Here is a 17,390-nt window from a genome sequence, read left to right on the forward strand (position 1 = left end):
TCTCGGCTGCGCTCGCCTTGTGCTGCCGGGTTGTCAATGCATATCGGTTGGCGACCCTCGTTCCGCTCTCGGGGGCCTGCCCGCGTCCCTTTCCTGCACGCCCGGGCCGGTAGGTGGTGGCGAGGCGCCTAGGGGTGGGGGTCGGGGACCGGGGACCCAAACCCACTGCAGGAGGCGGAAGTGGACGCGCGGCCTCGGACCCCGGTCCCCGTTGGAAAGACTGTACCCTCTTGCGTGAGCCCCGAAGGCTAGGGCAGCAGCCCAGGTCCGCGAGCCTGGGTACCCGGCCCAGGGCCCGCTAGTACTGCATCACCCCTAAGTTTCCTCCCTGTAGAGTGGCCTTAGAGTCGCCTGCCGAGCAGAGAAGTGCGCTGGGGTCGCGCGGCCGAGAAGCTGGACGGAGAGAACGGAGAAATAGGAGTAACAGTGGGGAAGGCAGCACCCGCCTTCGGCTTTCCTTCCCCACTTCTTTGCTTCAGCCATTGCTGGCTGTCTGATACTCCCTACCTCCAGGTTTTGCACTAGCCTTGGTCTGGGTCCCTTGGGTCTGACGCATGAAGTGGAAGGTGGGGGACCCTGCGTGATTTTGGACGTGTCCTGCCCTTTCTCTGTTGTCTTATGGGGCGGGGATGAATTCTGTGCCCCTTTTGGCTGTCACTGTCTGCTGTGTGATAGATCATTTTTATATGGCCTTTCTAGTGATGCTTTTGTAACTCCACCCAAATGATTCAGTGAGATTATGCAAATAAGGTGCCTGGCACTCTTGTGGGAGTGGAACCGTGCAAATAAAGTGCATGGCACCCTAACGACGAGATTGGTCCTAAAATGAGCCGTCCTAGAGGCAGAAAAGGGGACCTCAAACTACAACTAAGAAAGAAGAATTGGGAACTGAGCATGTCCTTTGGACCTGGGATCCCTGTACTGAGAACCTAGACTCAGGAGACAGCTGTAATACCAGAGACGGTGCAAGATGATTATGAGCGGCAGAAGAACCAGGAGACTGGCAGGAGATGGCGTGGTGGGCTTCCCAGCCCACAGAGTGAGAAAGCTGAGCACCTTTGGGCAGAAGGCTTCCTGGCAGAGTAGGATGCCTCTGGGAGCTTTGCAGAGCTAGGCTCACTGCCTCACTGAATGAGAGAGCTGAGCACCTTCGTGGAGGAGACTTCTGGGCAGAGTAGGGTGCCTCTGGGCACTTGGAGCTAGGCTCCCTGACCCATGGAGTGAGAGAGCTGAGCACCTTCGGGCAGGAGGCTTGCTGGTGGAGTGGGGTGCCTCTTGGCACTTATCGGTGTAGCTAAAGAGCTTTGTAACACTTGCCCAACCTGGGCAGAGGCCTGGGAGAAGCCTGCTTATGGGCATGGCCAAGAAGCTGTCCTGACTGAAGAACTGTATCCTGAGTTGTTCCTGATCCTGAATTGTAACCTATTACTTGCCTAATAAACCGCGTAATCATGAGTATGGTCTGTGAGTTGTGTGTGGCCATTGCAACAAATTATCGAACCCCGCAGAGAAGTAGAGTGTCATAGGAGGGATGGCTGGTGTCAGAATTGGTAAAAAGGTTGGAGAGAGAAGGTATGTCTGACTTCCGCCTCATAGGGATCAGCCTTGGGCTGTCGATCTTGATTCTTCTTTTCTCTCGAGAAGTTAGTCGAGGAGGTCTGATGCCGCTGCCGTGCCATTTTTACACTGTCTATAACAGCCTTTCCTCCCTGGGGCAGGGGTCTTGGTAGCACAGTGGTCAGCTCTGAGGCAGCCTGTGCCCATTTAGAAAGACAGGAGACTGAGCACTGGGATTAGGGTCAAATAGACTTCTGGGTCAACTGTGACTGGCTGCGTGACTTTGGGATAGTCACTTCTCTGGACCTTGATTTCCGTATTGGTAAAATTGGGCAGCTGTCACCTGGGTGCGAGGCCTTTCCTGACTGCTGAACATAATATCTCAGCCTACCAACTCCCACTCTTTCCATTCTTTTTCACAAATTTATTGATCGTTTCTTACCCTTACTGGAACATAAGTGCTGTTAGTGCAGGGGGGTTTGTTGGTTGTGTCCCCTGTGACAGTGCCTGGGACATAGCGGGTCCTCAGTAACTGTGAAATGTTGTGTGACAGGAGCAGGTGCTGCATGGGGTGTCTGTGGTTTCACAGTGAGTGGCAGCCCTCTTGCCCCAAGACTGCTCTGCCTCCCTTCCCACTCCTCTGGCCCTTCTTCTTTCTGATGACAGGTCAGTGAAGGAGGGTGTCATGGTTTGAATTGTGTCCCCCAAAATGTGTGTCAACTTGGCTAGGCCATGATTCCCAGTATTGTGTGATTGTCCACCATTTTGTCACCTGATGTGATTTTCCTGTGTGTTGTAAATCCTACCTCTTTGATGTTAACAAGGTAGAATAGGCGGCAGTTATGTTAATGATGCAGGACTGAATCTACAAAATTAGGTTTTGTCTAAAGCCAATCTCTTTTGAGATATAAAAGAGAGAAGCGAGCAGAGAGACGGGGGACCTCACACCATCAAGAAAGTAGTGCCAGGAACAGAGCGCATCCTTTGGACCCAAGGTCCCTGCACTGAGAAGCTCCTAGACCAGGGGAAGATTGATGACAAGGACCTTCCTCCAGAGCTGACAGAGGAAAGCCTTCCCCTGGAGCTGACGCCCTGAATTTGGACTTCTAGCCTACTAGACTTTGAGAGAATAAACTTCTGTTCGTTGAAGCCCTCCACTAGTGGTATTTCTGTTACAGCAGCACTAAGATAGAGGGAAAACCCAGAAGTTGCAGGTCCCCTCTGACTGGCCTGGACCTCCTTGACCAGACACCTTCCTGGGAGGCCAGGATGGGAGCTGAGGGGGAGTGATAGTGACCAACCCCTCTGTCCGCAGGCACAGTGCCTTCCCCATTCCTCCCTCCCTGCAGCAGGCAGGTGGCCTGCTTATCCCTACTTTATAGATGAGGAAGCTGAGGTTCAGAGAGGCTGAGCAACTTGCCAGAGGTCCTACAGTCGGGCAGGCCAGGACTCCAGCCCAGGGCTCTCAGACGTTGACCCTTGTGCTGTACGCATTCCTACGTTCCTAACATTTATCTTCCTTCCTCCCTCCTGCCATCTTCATGGGCTTTGTTGTGTGCCTGCTGGTCACAAGGCTCAGGGCTGGGGCCTCAGGCCTCCCCACGTCCGAGTTCTGGTGTTTGGAGGCTGTGCCAAGTCAAGGCTGGTCTCCCTCCTGGGGAAATTGCTGTTCCCCTGCATTCTCTGTTTTGCATAATGCCAAGCTCTGGCTCTCACCCCCTGTCTCTGGGTTACTCCTCTGGCTCCAGGGTCTTGGATATGGACCTTCTTCAGTTCCTGGCCTTCCTCTTTGCCCTGGCACTGTCTGGGATGGGAGCCACAGGGACCCTGAGGACTTCCCTGCACCCAAGCCTGGAGATCTGTATCCTTCAGAGTTGAGAGTAGATGACTGAGGGGTCTGGCGGTGAGGTCTGTATACCTATAACCCCTTGGGGGATTCCAGGGATAGAGCAGTCTCAGCTGGCGGGAACAGGGGAGAAAGCTAAGGTGCTCTAGCCAGACCTTGAGCAAGTCAGTTACCTTCTGAGCCTCAGTTTCCCCATTTATCAAATGCAGAAGACAGTGCACAACTCCGAGCCACAAGGGCTCAGTGAGAATCATACAGGTGCCCAGCGCCTGCATGTAAGACCCTGGGTGGGGACTCGGGAACTCTGCACTACTCTGGATTACTGGCCCGCGTTGACCCTGGTGTGCTGGGCCACCTCCTCTGGGCCAGGCTTGGGGGATACAAAGATGAGTCAGGACCAGCCCCTGGCTTTCAGGAGTTCACAGCCCTGGGGGAGGAAGTCTCCACACAGATCAGCCTTGCACTCTGTGACCAGTGCCCTGGTGGGGCACAGGAGGGGGCGGGGGGACACTGCGCTGTGGCTTTTCAGCTGGGTCTTGAAAGAATAGGAACTTATAGAGAAGGGAGTAGGTGCCTCCAGGCGGAGGGCACTGTGAGCAGAGACGTGGAGCAGTGGTGGCAGATGGCGGGAACACCCCAGGGAGGGGGAGCAGGAGCCAGATCCTGGAGGCTTGGGCTCTGGCTGTCGGGTGTGGAGTCCCCTGTGAACCAGAAGAGTGACACGTTTTAGGACGCATACACTCCTTGGACAGTTGGGTCCTTCCCTGGGGTCCCAGCCATAGGCACCCATGGCCCCTGGGGATTCTTGCTGGTGGGGATCAGGACCACTGGACCTGTCCCGGCAGGAGTCTCAGTGGCAGCCCCTTAACTTACTGCTGCCCAGACAAGAAGATGTTTGAGGTGAAACGCCGGGAGCAGCTGCTGGCACTGAAGAACCTGGCACAGCTGAATGACGTCCACCAGCAGTACAAGATCCTCGACGTCATGCTCAAGGGGCTCTTTAAGGTGCATGCAGGCTGGGAGCAGCTCGGGGTGCAGGCCCGGTCTTTCAGGGTGGACAGCTCCAGTGGCCTTTGATGTGGGCACTAAGGGATAAATAGGCGTTCTCTCGGGGGGTGGTGTGCAGTGAGGGGTGATCTGCCTGCACAGAGGAGTTGCAGTGGGGCTGAAGTCAGTGGAGTGGACCAGGCCGTGCAGGGCTCTGCAGACTGCTCAGCCCAGGTGGGTTCCCCCAGGTGCTGGAGGACTCCAGGACAATGCTCATTGCTGCCGACGTGCTCCCGGATGGACCCTTCCCCCAGGACGAGAAGCTGAAGGATGGTAGGTCTTCCCAACCCCACCCTCGCCCCCACCACCTCCATCTTTTCCAGCTGCTCCTTTCCTGTTCTTGTCACTCTTTTCCTCCCTGGAAGCACCCTTGCATGCCACCTTCCAAGTGGTCTCCTTGGGCAATGGGCCCTTTTATTGTGGTTCTCTGAGCTTTCTGGGCTTCTGAGCCAGTTTCTGTCCTCCTGACACAGATGTTTTCTTTGTGCCATCCTGTGTGTCAGGCAGGGAGCCAGGGAGGAGCCTCTGCCCATCACCACTCCAGGGGCTGGGGCAGGGTCAGTAGGCCCATTGGAGGAGGTTGGGAGGGGGGACCCCTACCCTGCTCCTCTGGTAGGGAAGTGTTGTTTCATTTAAAGGAAAAATGGCTGAGGCCTGTGAAAGTGGCTGAGCCAGCAGGGCCAGTTACCAGCACCCTTCACTGCTGTCCTGAAAGCCCCCGTAAAACTAAAACCACTTCCGACTCATGGCGACCCCATGTGTGCAGAGTAGAACTGTGCTCCACAGGGTTTTCCAGGCTGATGTTTCGGAAGCTGATTGCCAGGTCTTTCTTCTGAGGTTCTTCTGGGTGGGTTCGAACTACTAACCTTTTGGTTAGTAGTCAAGCACTTAACTGTTTTCGCCACCCAGGGACTCCTTTAAAAGCCCCACCTGCCCACCCGAACCCCAAATTCTTTTTGACATAAGGTGGGAAAACCACAGGTAAATAAGATGAAACAATCAGTGTTCAGTGTCCCTCCATCCCCTCTTCCAAGGATTCCTCCCCAGTGGTAATTTCCCCCCATTAACTGGTTACATTTTAAAAATAAATTTCTTAGGCTACCTGGCCTGGGAGAGGATAGAAGTAGCCCTTATGTATTGAATGGGGGCACTTTATAAGTATCCTCTCTAATCTCCTCTATAACTCTGAGGAAGGCATTACCTTGTTTCCAGATGAAAGAGGATGAGTGATTTAGCTCACAACTCCGAAGCCCTGGCTCTTCCCTCTGAACCAGCCTAACTCCCGAGTCCTTTGAAGTTCAAGACTGTTCTAAGGGGTTCCTGCCCCACTTGTCTAACCACCCACCTGGCATTTCTTTGGAGGCAGCCTGTTATTTCTTGGGGTGGCCCTGGCCAGTGCTGTTGAGAGCTGCCTGGGCGCTGTGTGCAAGGGGGGCTGGAACAGGGGCAGCCTCCATGGCCAGTCTTCGTGGTAACCTGGGTCTGGGGGACCTGCCACCATGATAGACGTGCTAACTAACCTCCGTCTAAACTGGCCTGTTGACCAGAGAAAGGACGTTAGTGGACAATTAGTGAATTCAAACAAGATTTGTGGATAAGTTATTAATATTGTATACATGTTAATTTCCTGGTTCAGATCATCGTACAATGGTTATGTAAAATGATAGTATTAGAGAAAGCTCGGTGAAAGGTATACAGGAATTTTACATAGTATTTTCGTAACTTTTGTTAAGTTCTACAATTATTTCAAAATAACAAAACTCATTGTTGTCGAGTTGATTCCAATTCATAGCGACCCTATAGGACAGAGTAGAACTGCCCCATAGGGTTTCTAAGGAGCGGCTGGTAGATTCAAACTTAACCACTGCACCACCAGGGCCCGTCAAGATAACAAGAAACATTTAAAATAAAATTGGAAGAATGTTAAAAAAAAAAAAAAGTCCATTCCCTGCCATTCTAACAGAGCTGACCCCACATACACTGTAATTGTGTTAACGCCAGTGTCCAGCTCTGGACATTTGGATGCCGTGTCAGGGGAGCCAAGCCCAGTGAGCCTGTCATATGTCACATCAGCCTCCATGTGCGAAGTGACGCCCGCCCCTCTGGGCCGCACTCTGCTCAGTCCCCTAAGCACAGAGACTCAGGGGAGAGAGCTCGGGGCTGGGAGTCAGAGAGACGTGGGTTTGCAGACCTGATTTGTCCCTTGTTAGTTGCCTGAGCCTCAGTTTTCCATCTGTAAAATGGGAACAGCAGCCACATCCCCCTGTAAAGGTGGCTCTGTAGACTTCATGAGCTGGTGGACAGAAAGCCCTTAGCATGCACTGTTCCTGTGGTCAACGGGCACTGTTCCCCTCTCTGAGTGGTGTCTGCGGGGTGCCTCCATCCTCTGGAGGGTGCCCGGGGGTAGGCAAGCGAGCAGTAGGGGCAGCAGCCCTGGTCACTCCTGGTCCTCTGCCCCAGCCTTTTCGCATGTGGTGGAGAACACGGCCTTCTTCGGTGACGTGGTGCTGCGCTTCCCCAGGATCGTGCACCACTACTTCGACCGCAACTCCAACTGGAACCTGCTCATTCGCTGGGGCATCAGCTTCTGCAACCAGACGGGCGTCTTCGACCAGGGGCCCCACTCACCCATCCTTGGCCTGGTGAGCACCCGAGTGATGGAGCGGGGGAGCCCTCTGTCTGGTGTGGGCTGCGAGCCTGGCATTGCCTCCAGTGTGGCCTGAGTGTCGATGCTTGGCTGCTTCTCTGTGATGAGCCTCAGGGCACCCTGGTCACAGAGGCCCCATCTCAAGCGGCTGTGCTGACCCAGGTCTGTAGGGGTCGTCACCGGGCTCACATCCGCCCAAGCCTCGGACAGGGTCCCAGCATGAAGGGAGTGACCCACAGGGGAGCAAAAGGCAGGAGAACACAAACGTGACCAGCTTTTCTTCATTCACAGATGGCGCAGGAGCTGGGGATCAGTGAGAAAGACTCCGACTTCCAGAACCCGTTTAAAGTAGATCGCACAGAGGTGAGTGGCAGGGCCTGGCCACATCTGCTCTGCCTTGCTGGGCCGTCGAGGTGGGGCCGGGGCACCTGGGGTGCAGCACTGGGGCTATGCATTTGGAGCAGGATGGGCCTGGGTCCACACCTAACATGCACTGGGTCCTTTGACCTTAACTCAGCCTTAGCCTCAGGTTCCCTGTCTATCCATGGGGTGTGGGTCCCAGCTTTGGGGGGCAGTCCTGAGACTACAAACACACCATCCGAGTGTACAACAGGTACCCCATGTTGGGTGAGCATCAGGACTGCTGGGGAGCCCAGGCCACGCTCTTCCCTGCCCTTGAGCCTCTGAGCCCCTGCCTGGCTCTGTCCACGTTCCTGGACATGCCCTCAGTCTAGGGGCTGAGATGGGCTCTGAGCCCTGGTGGCTGCAGGTTGGGACAACAGACGGGGGTGCGTACAGTAGAGAGTGGAGGGATCAGACTGGTAGAGGCTAGGACCAAATCTGTTCAATTGGCCTCGTACTGCATTTAATTAAGGCTACTACCACAGGACTCCAAGCAGCAGCGTAAGGCCAGCCTGCAGTATAGGCTTCAGCTGTGTCCTCCTGGGCCCCGAACTTCTGGGGGACCACTAGATCTTATTTTAAACCCCCCAGAAAACCAAATGAGTCACTTTCAAGTCACGACAACCCCATGTATGTCAGAGTAGAACAGTGCTTCATGGGGTTTTCAGTGGCTGATATTTTGGAAGTAGATCGCCAGGCCTTCTGAGGCACCTCTGGGTGAAGTCGAACCTCCAACCTTTTGGTTAGCAGTGAGTGCTTTAACCATTTGCACCACCCAGAGACTCCTTATTTTAAACGGTTAGGATATAATCTAAGGCAAGTCTTTTATCCATTATGACCCACACAAGAGCGTGTAGGCTGACCTGCTGAGCTTTGGCATCATTGTCAATAATTACAGGGAGCATTGTTGGGGCTAGGTGGCTGCTGCTGCCCATAAACAACCACGTCAGGGGTCCCCAGGACCACCTGACCTTTGGTGATTCGCTAGGGAGATTCCGGAGTCAGCTTATAGTTGTACTAACAGCTGTTATTTATTATAGCAAACTGATACAAAGCGAAGTCAGCAAAGGGAAAAGGCACCTGGCCGAAATCTGGGGGAAACAGAGCACAAGCTTCCGAGGGTCCTCTCCCAGTGCAGTCACACAGGACACACTTGGTTCCCCCAGCAGCGAGCTGTGACAACACGTGTGAAGTGTTGTTCACCAGGCAAGCTCACGAGAGACTCGGTGCCCAGGGTTTTTATCGGGCCAGAGAGGTCCCCAGGTGACACAAATGGAAGGTTGTACATTCGAACCTACCCAGCAGCACCATAGAAAAAAGACCTGGCAATCTGCTTCTGTAAAGATTAAAACCAATAAAGCCCTCTGGAGCTCCACTCTGTAACACATGGGATTGCCATGAGTCAGAATTGACTCAACGGCACTGGGTTTGGCTTTGTCATGTAGGCACCCTCTACCTAGTATATACCAAAATGCCAGACTCCTGGAAGGAAAGGTATTCAGCATAAACTAAATCGTTTGTATGAACAGTTTAGGCACAGTGAGCCACTCTTATCAGTTAGGGTGGTGGGAACACTCCCAAAATTCAAGTTCTCAAATGCCAGCCAGGGGCTCACCTTGTAAGCAGACCCTTCAGAATATAGCAGTTGGACCTGCTGTGTGAACTTTTTCTACACGGCACCATTAGCTTCTAACTTGGCTGAACCATCAGTGGACCAGGCGTAAGCATTTCTGGGAACCCCTATAAAGTGTAAGGGGCTGTGGGACCCCCAAGGGGAGCCAGTGGATTTGCTTCAGCTGCAGACTTGGGGATACAGCTTTCTTGACTGATGTAGCTGCCACTCCTTCATGCAAAACTGAAATGGCGCATCCCCCAAGGTTGCTTGCTACAGCCATGACCCTAAGAAATGGCCTAAAGAGTAGCCAGGGCCTCGCATTCTTGGCACACACAAGGGCACGCAGGGACACTCAGGGCCGCGGCAGACAGCCTCTCCCCACACAGGGCACCCACAGAGATGCTTCATCGCTGTGACGCCGACCCTTCTTGCCCAGCAGGCCGCAGGCACCTCTCTCAGAGAGGGGGAGGGCGAGAGCATAGGCCACAGAGGCAATTGGCTCCAGGCCAAATGGAGCCTAGCTTTGTCGTAATGGGCTCTGCTAGGACATCACCAGAGCAGCACCCTGTTCTTCTCACTTCTCTTTGGCCGGGGCCAGTCTGTGATTTTATTCACTTCTTGATATCCAGGTGGACATGTGCAGCAGCCCTAGCCCCAGGCTTTCCCCAGCTTTCCTCACATACTTCCTCCTTGCTGGGGGCGGGGGGGTTCTGGGACTCGTGTCCTACTCCTTATGTATACATCACTAGAGTTGGCTCCTGCCAGGCTCTTTGCTGGCCACTATCCCCTGTCCCTGCTCTCAGGGGAAGCTCACAGTCTGATGGGAAGGCAGCAGGGAGACCCAGTCCCAGTGCAGTACCAATGGAGGAGGGAAGCATAAGGGGCTGTGGGACCCCTAGGGGGTAGCCTGACCCAGGTCAGCCAGGTGGTAGAGGCTATGGAAGGGGCTCCATGAGAAGGTTTCACAGAGTGCACTGACTTGGGGCTAAGGTTTAAAGGATGTGTAAGAGTTGCCCAGTGGACCAGCTGGGAGAGGGCCTTCCAGGCAGACACTAGCTTGTAAAAAGGCTCAGGGGCGTAGCACGATTCATTCAGTCATCAGATATTCAGTGAGTGCCTACTGAATCCCAGCCACTGGAGAAGCAGACTGAAGAAAACAAGGTCCTGTTCTTGTGGGACTTACATTCTAGTTGGAGGAGATAGGCGGTAGCTACAATATATATGATAGGTGGTGCCAAGGCCTGTGGAGAAGAAAGCAGGGCAGGGTGGTTAAGGAATGCCAGGTGGTAAGGCCGGGCTGTAAGGCTGGGCTGCAAGGCCGGGCTGCGGTTGCTATTTCAGATGGTTGGACAGAGTCTCACTGAAAAGACCTGAGAGAAGTCAGGGAGCCAGTCCTGTAACCGGGGAAGAACATCCCAGGCTGAAGGAGCCACAAGTGCAAAGGCCCCAAGTTGGGAGTGTATTTGGGCACAAGTGTGCGGAGATGGGAGCCCTGGTGGCGCAGGGGTTAAAGTGCTTGGCTGCTAACCAAAAGGTTGGCAATTCGAATCCACCAGCCATTCCACAGGAGAAAGATGTGGCAGTCTGCATCTGTAAAGATTGTTGTTGTCATTAGGTGCTGTCGAGTTGGTTTCGACTCGCAGCGACCGTGTGTACAACAGAGCACAATCCCCGGTCCTGCATTGTCCTCACAGTCGTCGTAAGGCTTGAGCCCGTTGTTGCAGCCACTGTGTCAGTCCATTTCATTGAGTGTCTCCCTCTTTTTCGCTGACCCTCTACTTTACCAAGCATGATGTCCTTCTCCAGGGACTGATCCCTCCTGAGAACATGTCCAAAGTATATGAGACGTAGTCTCGCCATCCTTGCTTCTAAGGAGCATTCTGGCTATATTTCTTCCAAGACAGATTTGTTTGTTCTTCTGGCAGTTCAGCAGTCTTTGCCAACACCATAATTGAAAGGCATCAATTCTTCTTCGGTCTTCCTTATTCATTGTCTAGCTTTTGCATGCATATGATGCAGTTGAAAATACCATGGCTTTGGTCGGGTGCACCTTAGTCTTCAAGGTCACATCTTCGTTTTTCAATACTTTAAAGAGGTCTTTTGCAGCAGATTTGCCCAATGCAGTGCATCTTTTGATTTCATGATTGCTGCTTTCATGGGTGTTGATTGTGGATCCAAGTAAAGTGAAATCCTTGACACCTTCATCATGATGTTGCTTATTGGTCTAGTTGTGAGGATATTTGTTTTCTTTATGTTGAGTGTAATCCATACTGAAGGCTGTGGTCTTTGATCTTCATCAGTAAGTGCTTCAAGTCCTCTTCACTTTCAGCAAGTAAGGTTGTGTGATCAGCATAACACAGGTTGTTAATGAGTCTTCCTCCAATCCTATGTCCCGTTCTTCTTCATATAGTTCAGCTTCTCAGATTATTTGCTTAGTGTACAGATTGAATAGGTATGGTGAAAGGATACAATCCTGATGCACACCTTTCCTGACTTTAAACTATGCGGTATCCCCTTGTTCTGTTCAAACGACTGCCTCTCGATCTATGTACAGGTTCCTCATGAGTACAATGAAGTGTTCTGGAATTCTCATTCTTTGCAATGTTATCCATAGTTTGTTACGATCCACACAGTTGAATGCCTTGGCATAGTCAATAAAACACAGGTAAACATCTTTCTGGTATTCTTTGCTTTCAGCAAGGATCCATCTGACATCAACAATGATATCCCTGTTCCATGTCCTCTTCTAAATCTGGCTTGAATTTCTGGCAGTTCCCTGTCAATGTACTGCTGCAGCCACTTTTGAATGATCTTCAGCAAAATTTTACTTGCGTGTGATATTAATATTGTTCGATAATTTCTCCATTCGGTTGGATCACCTTTCTTGGGAATAGGCATAAATATGGATCTTTCCCATAAAGATTACAGCCTTGAAAACCCTGTGGGGCAGTTCTACTCTGTCCTGTAGGGTCACTGTGAGTCCGAATTGACTCGACTGCCATGGGGTGTTTTTTTGTTTTGTTTTTTGGTATGAGGAGACAAGGTCAGAGTGTAGGCCAGATCACAGAGAGCCTCAGAGGTCTTCAGAGGGCCTTGGCATTTACTCAGAGACTTAGAGAACCAGGTGACAGGCTCTGACTTACCCTCTAGAAGGATCACACTGCTGTGTGGAGAATAGTCGGTAGCTAAGGTGGAAGCAGGGACGCAGGTGAGGAAGCTGCTATACTCGACCCTTTGGGAGTTGATGGTGACTTGAACCGGGGGAGTCAGGTGCAACAGTGAAGATGATGACAAAAGGTCAGATTCTGCTTATATTTTGAGGGTAGAGCCGACAGGGTTTCCCAATGAAGCAGACGTGGTGAGAGAGAGGGGGGCGTTGCACTAAGCAGAGGACACAGTGGGCAGATCCCACCTTCATAGCTAACTGCGAGGTCAGGATCAGCATGAGTCTAATTCCCACCTGGAAATGGATCCAGTCCTCACCTTCCCGCTTCTCTGTCTGCATTGCCAGACGCTGCCAGCAGTACTGTCTCATCTCCAGCCACTCGGGCTAGGTCAGAGGGTACCAGCTGCAAACACAGGGCAGAGATCCACATCACTCCTTCCACTTCAGACCAGAGTTCCCCAGTTTGGGTTTTCCTCTAATCTCTCAGGATACTAGCCACAAGTTTAGGGGCCCCCAGGCCGCTAATTTCTGACCTGTTGGCTTCCACTGCTCCTGTGGGTTTGATAATTCTCTTGAAAGACTGATAGAATCCACATAGAGTATCTATACTTACGGTGACCTATTTATTATAACCAGAAAGGATACAAAGAAAGAGACACATGGGGCAGAGTCTAGGAGGGGTTCCAGGGCAGAACTTCCATGTCCCCAGGGGATGCGCTTACTTTCACTGAGCCTGTATCAGCCTCACCGCATAGCCATGATAGATTACATCATGCCTGCTGAGGCTTAGTCAGTGTTTGGCCTGCAGGTGAGCCTCTGGTGAGTCTCTGTTCTCCCAGCCTCAGGCCTCACCAAGGGCCTTGCCAGGTAGCCATGATCACATCTCATGCGGCTTCGTCAATATCCGGCCCCCAGGTGATCTGGCACTCAGGAACCCAGAACGAAAGACCAAGTTGCTTTCTGTACCTCACAGGCATTAAGGAAGATTTTGGTCTGAGCATCTGGAAGAATGGGGCTGTGCTGTTTTCTAAGATGGGAAGCCTATGGTAGGAGCAGGCTGAGGATTGGGAGGGAATCGAGTTTGTTCCTGGACCGGGTGGGTGTGAATGAAGATGTCAAGGCGGCAGTTGGGTGTATGACTCGATTTCAGGGGAGAGGTTGAAGTGGGGCTTCCACAGGAGCCTTGAGAGTCCTGCCTATGGAGAGGGTATCGAAAGCCATGGGACTGGACCCGCAGCCAGAGGTGCCAGGCCAGGCGGAGACGTAAGCCAAGGACCCAGGCCCGGGGCGCAGCTGCAGTCGGAATTTGGGGGAAAGAGGAGGAAGTAACAAACAACACTGAGAAGGAGCAGTTGGCGTGATAGTAGCAAACCCAAGAGAGCAGTTTCCCAGAGGCCATGTGAAGAAAGTATTACAGGAAGGAGCGAGTGATCAGCCGTGTCAAACGCTGCCAAAAGGACAAGGAAATGAGGACAGACTTGACCGCTGCATTTGGCGATGTGGAAGCCATCGGATATCTTGATAAAAGCTACTTTGGTGGAGTGGTGGGAACAAAAACACAATCAGATTGGCTTTTGGGAGAATGAGAGGAAAAGAAGGGGACACAGCAAGGAGAGACAAACCTTTTGAAGAATTGTTGCAGCAAGGGGGAGCAGACCATGGGAGCAGGGCTGGAGGGAGATGTGGGGGTGTGGGTTCAAGGGAGCTTGGTAGGCTCACGGGAGAAGCTACAGCAGGTCTCTATGTCATCAAGAATGATCCATTAGGGAGGGAAGAACTGATGCTGAAGGAGAGGGGGAGGGTTGCTGGAGTCTTGTCCCTCAGGAAGTGAGGAGGGACGGGATCTGGCACCCAGAGGAGGGGTTAGCCTTGTGTGGAGGAGCCTTAACCTTGACCAAGAGGAGCAGCAGAGTATGTGGGCACAGAAGCAAACGGGTTGGTGGGTGTAGTAGTGGGAGCAGTGGCTGGGGCTTCTGGACATTGTCTAGAGTGCTTCCATTTCCTGTGAAATAGGAAGCAAGGTCGTGGTCTGAGTGAGGGTGAGTGGACCAGGGAAATGTCATGGGTTGCCAGGCAGCACAGGGACCCATTAGAGATTGTTGTTGAGTGCCATCATACCAATTCCAACTCATAGGAACCCCATATGACAGAGTAGAACTGCCCACAGGGTTTCCTAGGCTATGATCTCTACAGAAGGAGCCCTGGTGGTGCAGTGGTTAAGCTCTCAGCTGTTAACCGAAAGGCTGGCAGTTTGAACCCTGCAGCAGCTCCCCAGGAGGAAGATGTGGTGATCTAATCTAATCTAACCTAATTCTAATTTAATTTAATCTTCCATAAAGATTACCACCTTGGAAACCCAGTGGGGTAGTTCTACTCTGTCCTATAGAGTGGCTATGAGTAGGAACTGACCCAACAGCAATGGGTTAATGGAATCTTTACAGGAGCAGATTGCTGGGTCTTTATCCCATGATGCTGCTTGGTGGGTTCGAACTGCCGGCATTTCGGTTAGCAGCCAAACACTTAACTGTTGCACCACGCAGGGGACGATGGACAGTGAAAAGGGATAGGAACGACAGGTGGTAGGTCCTGGTGGGATCAAAGAAACTCTAGGTGAAGGTGTTAGGGAAGAGGAGGGGATGGCCAAGTGCAATGCATGAGGTTGGTGAGCAAGGCCACTGGCGGGACTGCAGAGCAGGATTTGCTGGAGGGCAGGAGGAGAGAGGTGGCCTGGGGTCCAGGACCTTGAAGGCCAAGCTTAGGAGGGACCAAAGTGGATGTGGGGAGACCTTGGGAGACTCTTAGGATTGAGATGGCGGTCGCTTAGCCCAGGTGGAGGTGGTGGTGGTTGTTGCAGTAGAGAGACAGAGAGTAGATGGATTTGGGAGATAAAATGAGCCAGACCTTGGCAATGGACTCAATGTGGAAGGGGTGCGGCGGGCATGGTGGTGCTCCTTGTTTTCTGCTATGCTCGTCTAGACCGGGTGTTCATCGGGATGGGACGCTGGAAGAGGACCCGGTTTTAGGGAGATTGAGCCATGCTGAGTTAGGGTGCACCTTTGGGACATCCTGGTGGTCATGTGGGACAGGCGTTGAGATGGGGCGATGCCAGTTTAGGGATAATTGACCATTGACCATATAGGCAGAACAGAAGCCATGGTATAGGTGAGACAGTCTAGAGAGAGAGCAGGGTGAGAAGAGAAGGGCCTGGTGGTTGCCACTGAAGAACGCCCCAACCGACGGGTTCACCTCCTCCCACCCCTGCCAGCCCTGTGTTCACACTCGCTGTGGAAGCCATGGGCCTGGGCACCGTCCTCTCTCTTCCTCAGTCCCACCTCATTGTCAGGGTCTGCCTGCTGCTGGCCCCCTTCCCTTCTCCCTTAGGCGTGTCCGGGACGGCTCCCCCAGCCTGGAGAAGAAGTCTGTTTCCTCTTTCTCTGATGCCCTTGCAGGTTCACACCTCGGCATCTGGCTGTCTACCTGGAATACCCTTCTCTTTCCTCCCCGTTTGCTTGGCTACCCCCTGCTTATCTTTTGTAAGACCCACTCAGCAGTTTTCCCCAAGCCCATTGAGTGGTTGACATGTCTGGGGGTTCCCTGAGGGCAGGGAGCCTGGCCCGGAGCAAGCCTGTCACAGTGTGGCTCCCAGGAGACTAAACCAAGCCACTCTGCTCTTCCCTCAGTTCATTCCCAGCACCAACCCTTTCCAGAAGGCTCTGAGAGAAGAGGAAAAACGCCGGAAGAAAGAGGAGAAGCGAAAAGAGATCCGAAAAGGCCCTCGGATCTCGAGATCCCAGTCTGAGTTATAGCCCCGGAGCAGCTCAGGGTCCGAGGGGCCAGGAGGAGGTCACGTGGGAGGAAGAGGCAGCAGCGGTGTGGCCGAGGTGCAGCGGCAGCGACTGTGTGGTGAGAGCGGCTCGTGAGATGGGAAGGCCACATCTGCTCGGCCCCTGGGGAGCCAGATCTGAGCCTGGCTGATGGGGCTGAACTTTCTCCTGGGGCCTCCCTGGAAGGGTGCCACGGGGGCCTTCAGAGGCTGCTGTGCTGCAGATGTGACCTTATAGAGACTGCTAGGGGAGAAGAGAGGACCCCACTGCGCCCTCCTGTTGGGGTGGAGACCCTTGTGGGGGCAGCAGAACCAGGCTGTGCGGTGAGAAGGTGGCATGCCTACTGCTGGCCCCACCCACTGTCACTGAGCGCCACCGGCACAGGTCCCAGCCCCACTGCAGAGACAATAAAAGCCAGCAAATCGATGACTGAGGCTGGCCTGGGCCTGGGCCACTGCGAGCCGCCCAGTGGGCAATGGTGAGGGGCCTGGAGCGAGGGGCCCCAGGGACATAGAAAGCAGCAAAGAGAACGCCCCTGTCTCATCTGGAGGAGCCCAGGCCCTGCTGGTCCCTTGTCAGCACTGCACTTGGCGAAGGTCAGTGTTGGAAAGTGTCCTGGGAGGGTATCAGCCCAAGGAGACCTTGGAGCAACATGGCCTCTGTCCTCAGAGGCCTGAGGACGGTGGTTGAGCAGGGCCAGCTTGTCCTCTCGGGCAGCACTGAAACCCTAAGCCTGCAGCTGGGGGCCACAGGGGGACCGGCCCCAGCTCTGCAGGGGCTGTGCATCTCACTGCCTTGAGCTTGGTCAGATAGTGAGCTCGTAGCCTCAGGAGGCGTGAAGCAGAGACCTGTGGCCGCAGGGCAGGGCAGCTTCATGCTTTCTGTGCCTTCCAGGCAGAGGAGGGAAAGGCCCTGGTGGGAACTCTCCCTCTGCCCCTCTGGCCTGGCCTGGCCAGGGCCTGCCTGTTAAAAGGGGAGACTCCCACTGACAGCCCAAGCCAGACCTGGGTCTCATCTCAGCCTCCCTGTGCTGCAGCTTCATTGGCAGAATGATCTGCCGATGGCTCAGCCCCTGCCCAGCCCTCACCTGGTTCTGAGGCCAGGGCCTGGCCAGCCTCCCTCCTGGGACCTCTCCCAGAGTACTCATCCTCAGGGCAGTGAAGGGAAGCCGGGCCTCAGAGAGGCTTCATGGAAGGGCCCAGCACATCCTGCCCCCCATCAGTCAGGAGGAGTTGGGAGCAGGCAGCAGCCAGAAGAGAGAGGAGTGCTGGGGGCTGGGAGGAGGA

The 17,390-nt window shown here is 53.6% G+C and overlaps 1 protein-coding gene across 1 annotated transcript; it reads left to right on the top strand.

The window, feature by feature from the left end:
- The first annotated feature begins 22 nt into the window (after nucleotides 1–22).
- CCDC134 (coiled-coil domain containing 134) lies at nucleotides 23–17,052 on the top strand. The gene is made up of 7 exons (XM_004379973.2): nucleotides 23–109; nucleotides 3,306–3,418; nucleotides 4,287–4,408; nucleotides 4,639–4,723; nucleotides 6,911–7,092; nucleotides 7,389–7,460; nucleotides 15,961–17,052. Exons 2-7 carry the CDS (start codon nucleotides 3,316–3,318, stop codon nucleotides 16,084–16,086), a joined length of 690 nt encoding a protein of 229 aa, XP_004380030.1. The 5' UTR covers nucleotides 23–109; nucleotides 3,306–3,315; the 3' UTR covers nucleotides 16,087–17,052.
- The last annotated feature ends 338 nt before the right edge of the window (nucleotides 17,053–17,390 follow it).

This window comes from Trichechus manatus, unplaced genomic scaffold (assembly GCF_000243295.1).
Source record: "Trichechus manatus latirostris isolate Lorelei unplaced genomic scaffold, TriManLat1.0 scaffold00069, whole genome shotgun sequence".
Taxonomy (NCBI): domain Eukaryota; kingdom Metazoa; phylum Chordata; class Mammalia; order Sirenia; family Trichechidae; genus Trichechus; species Trichechus manatus.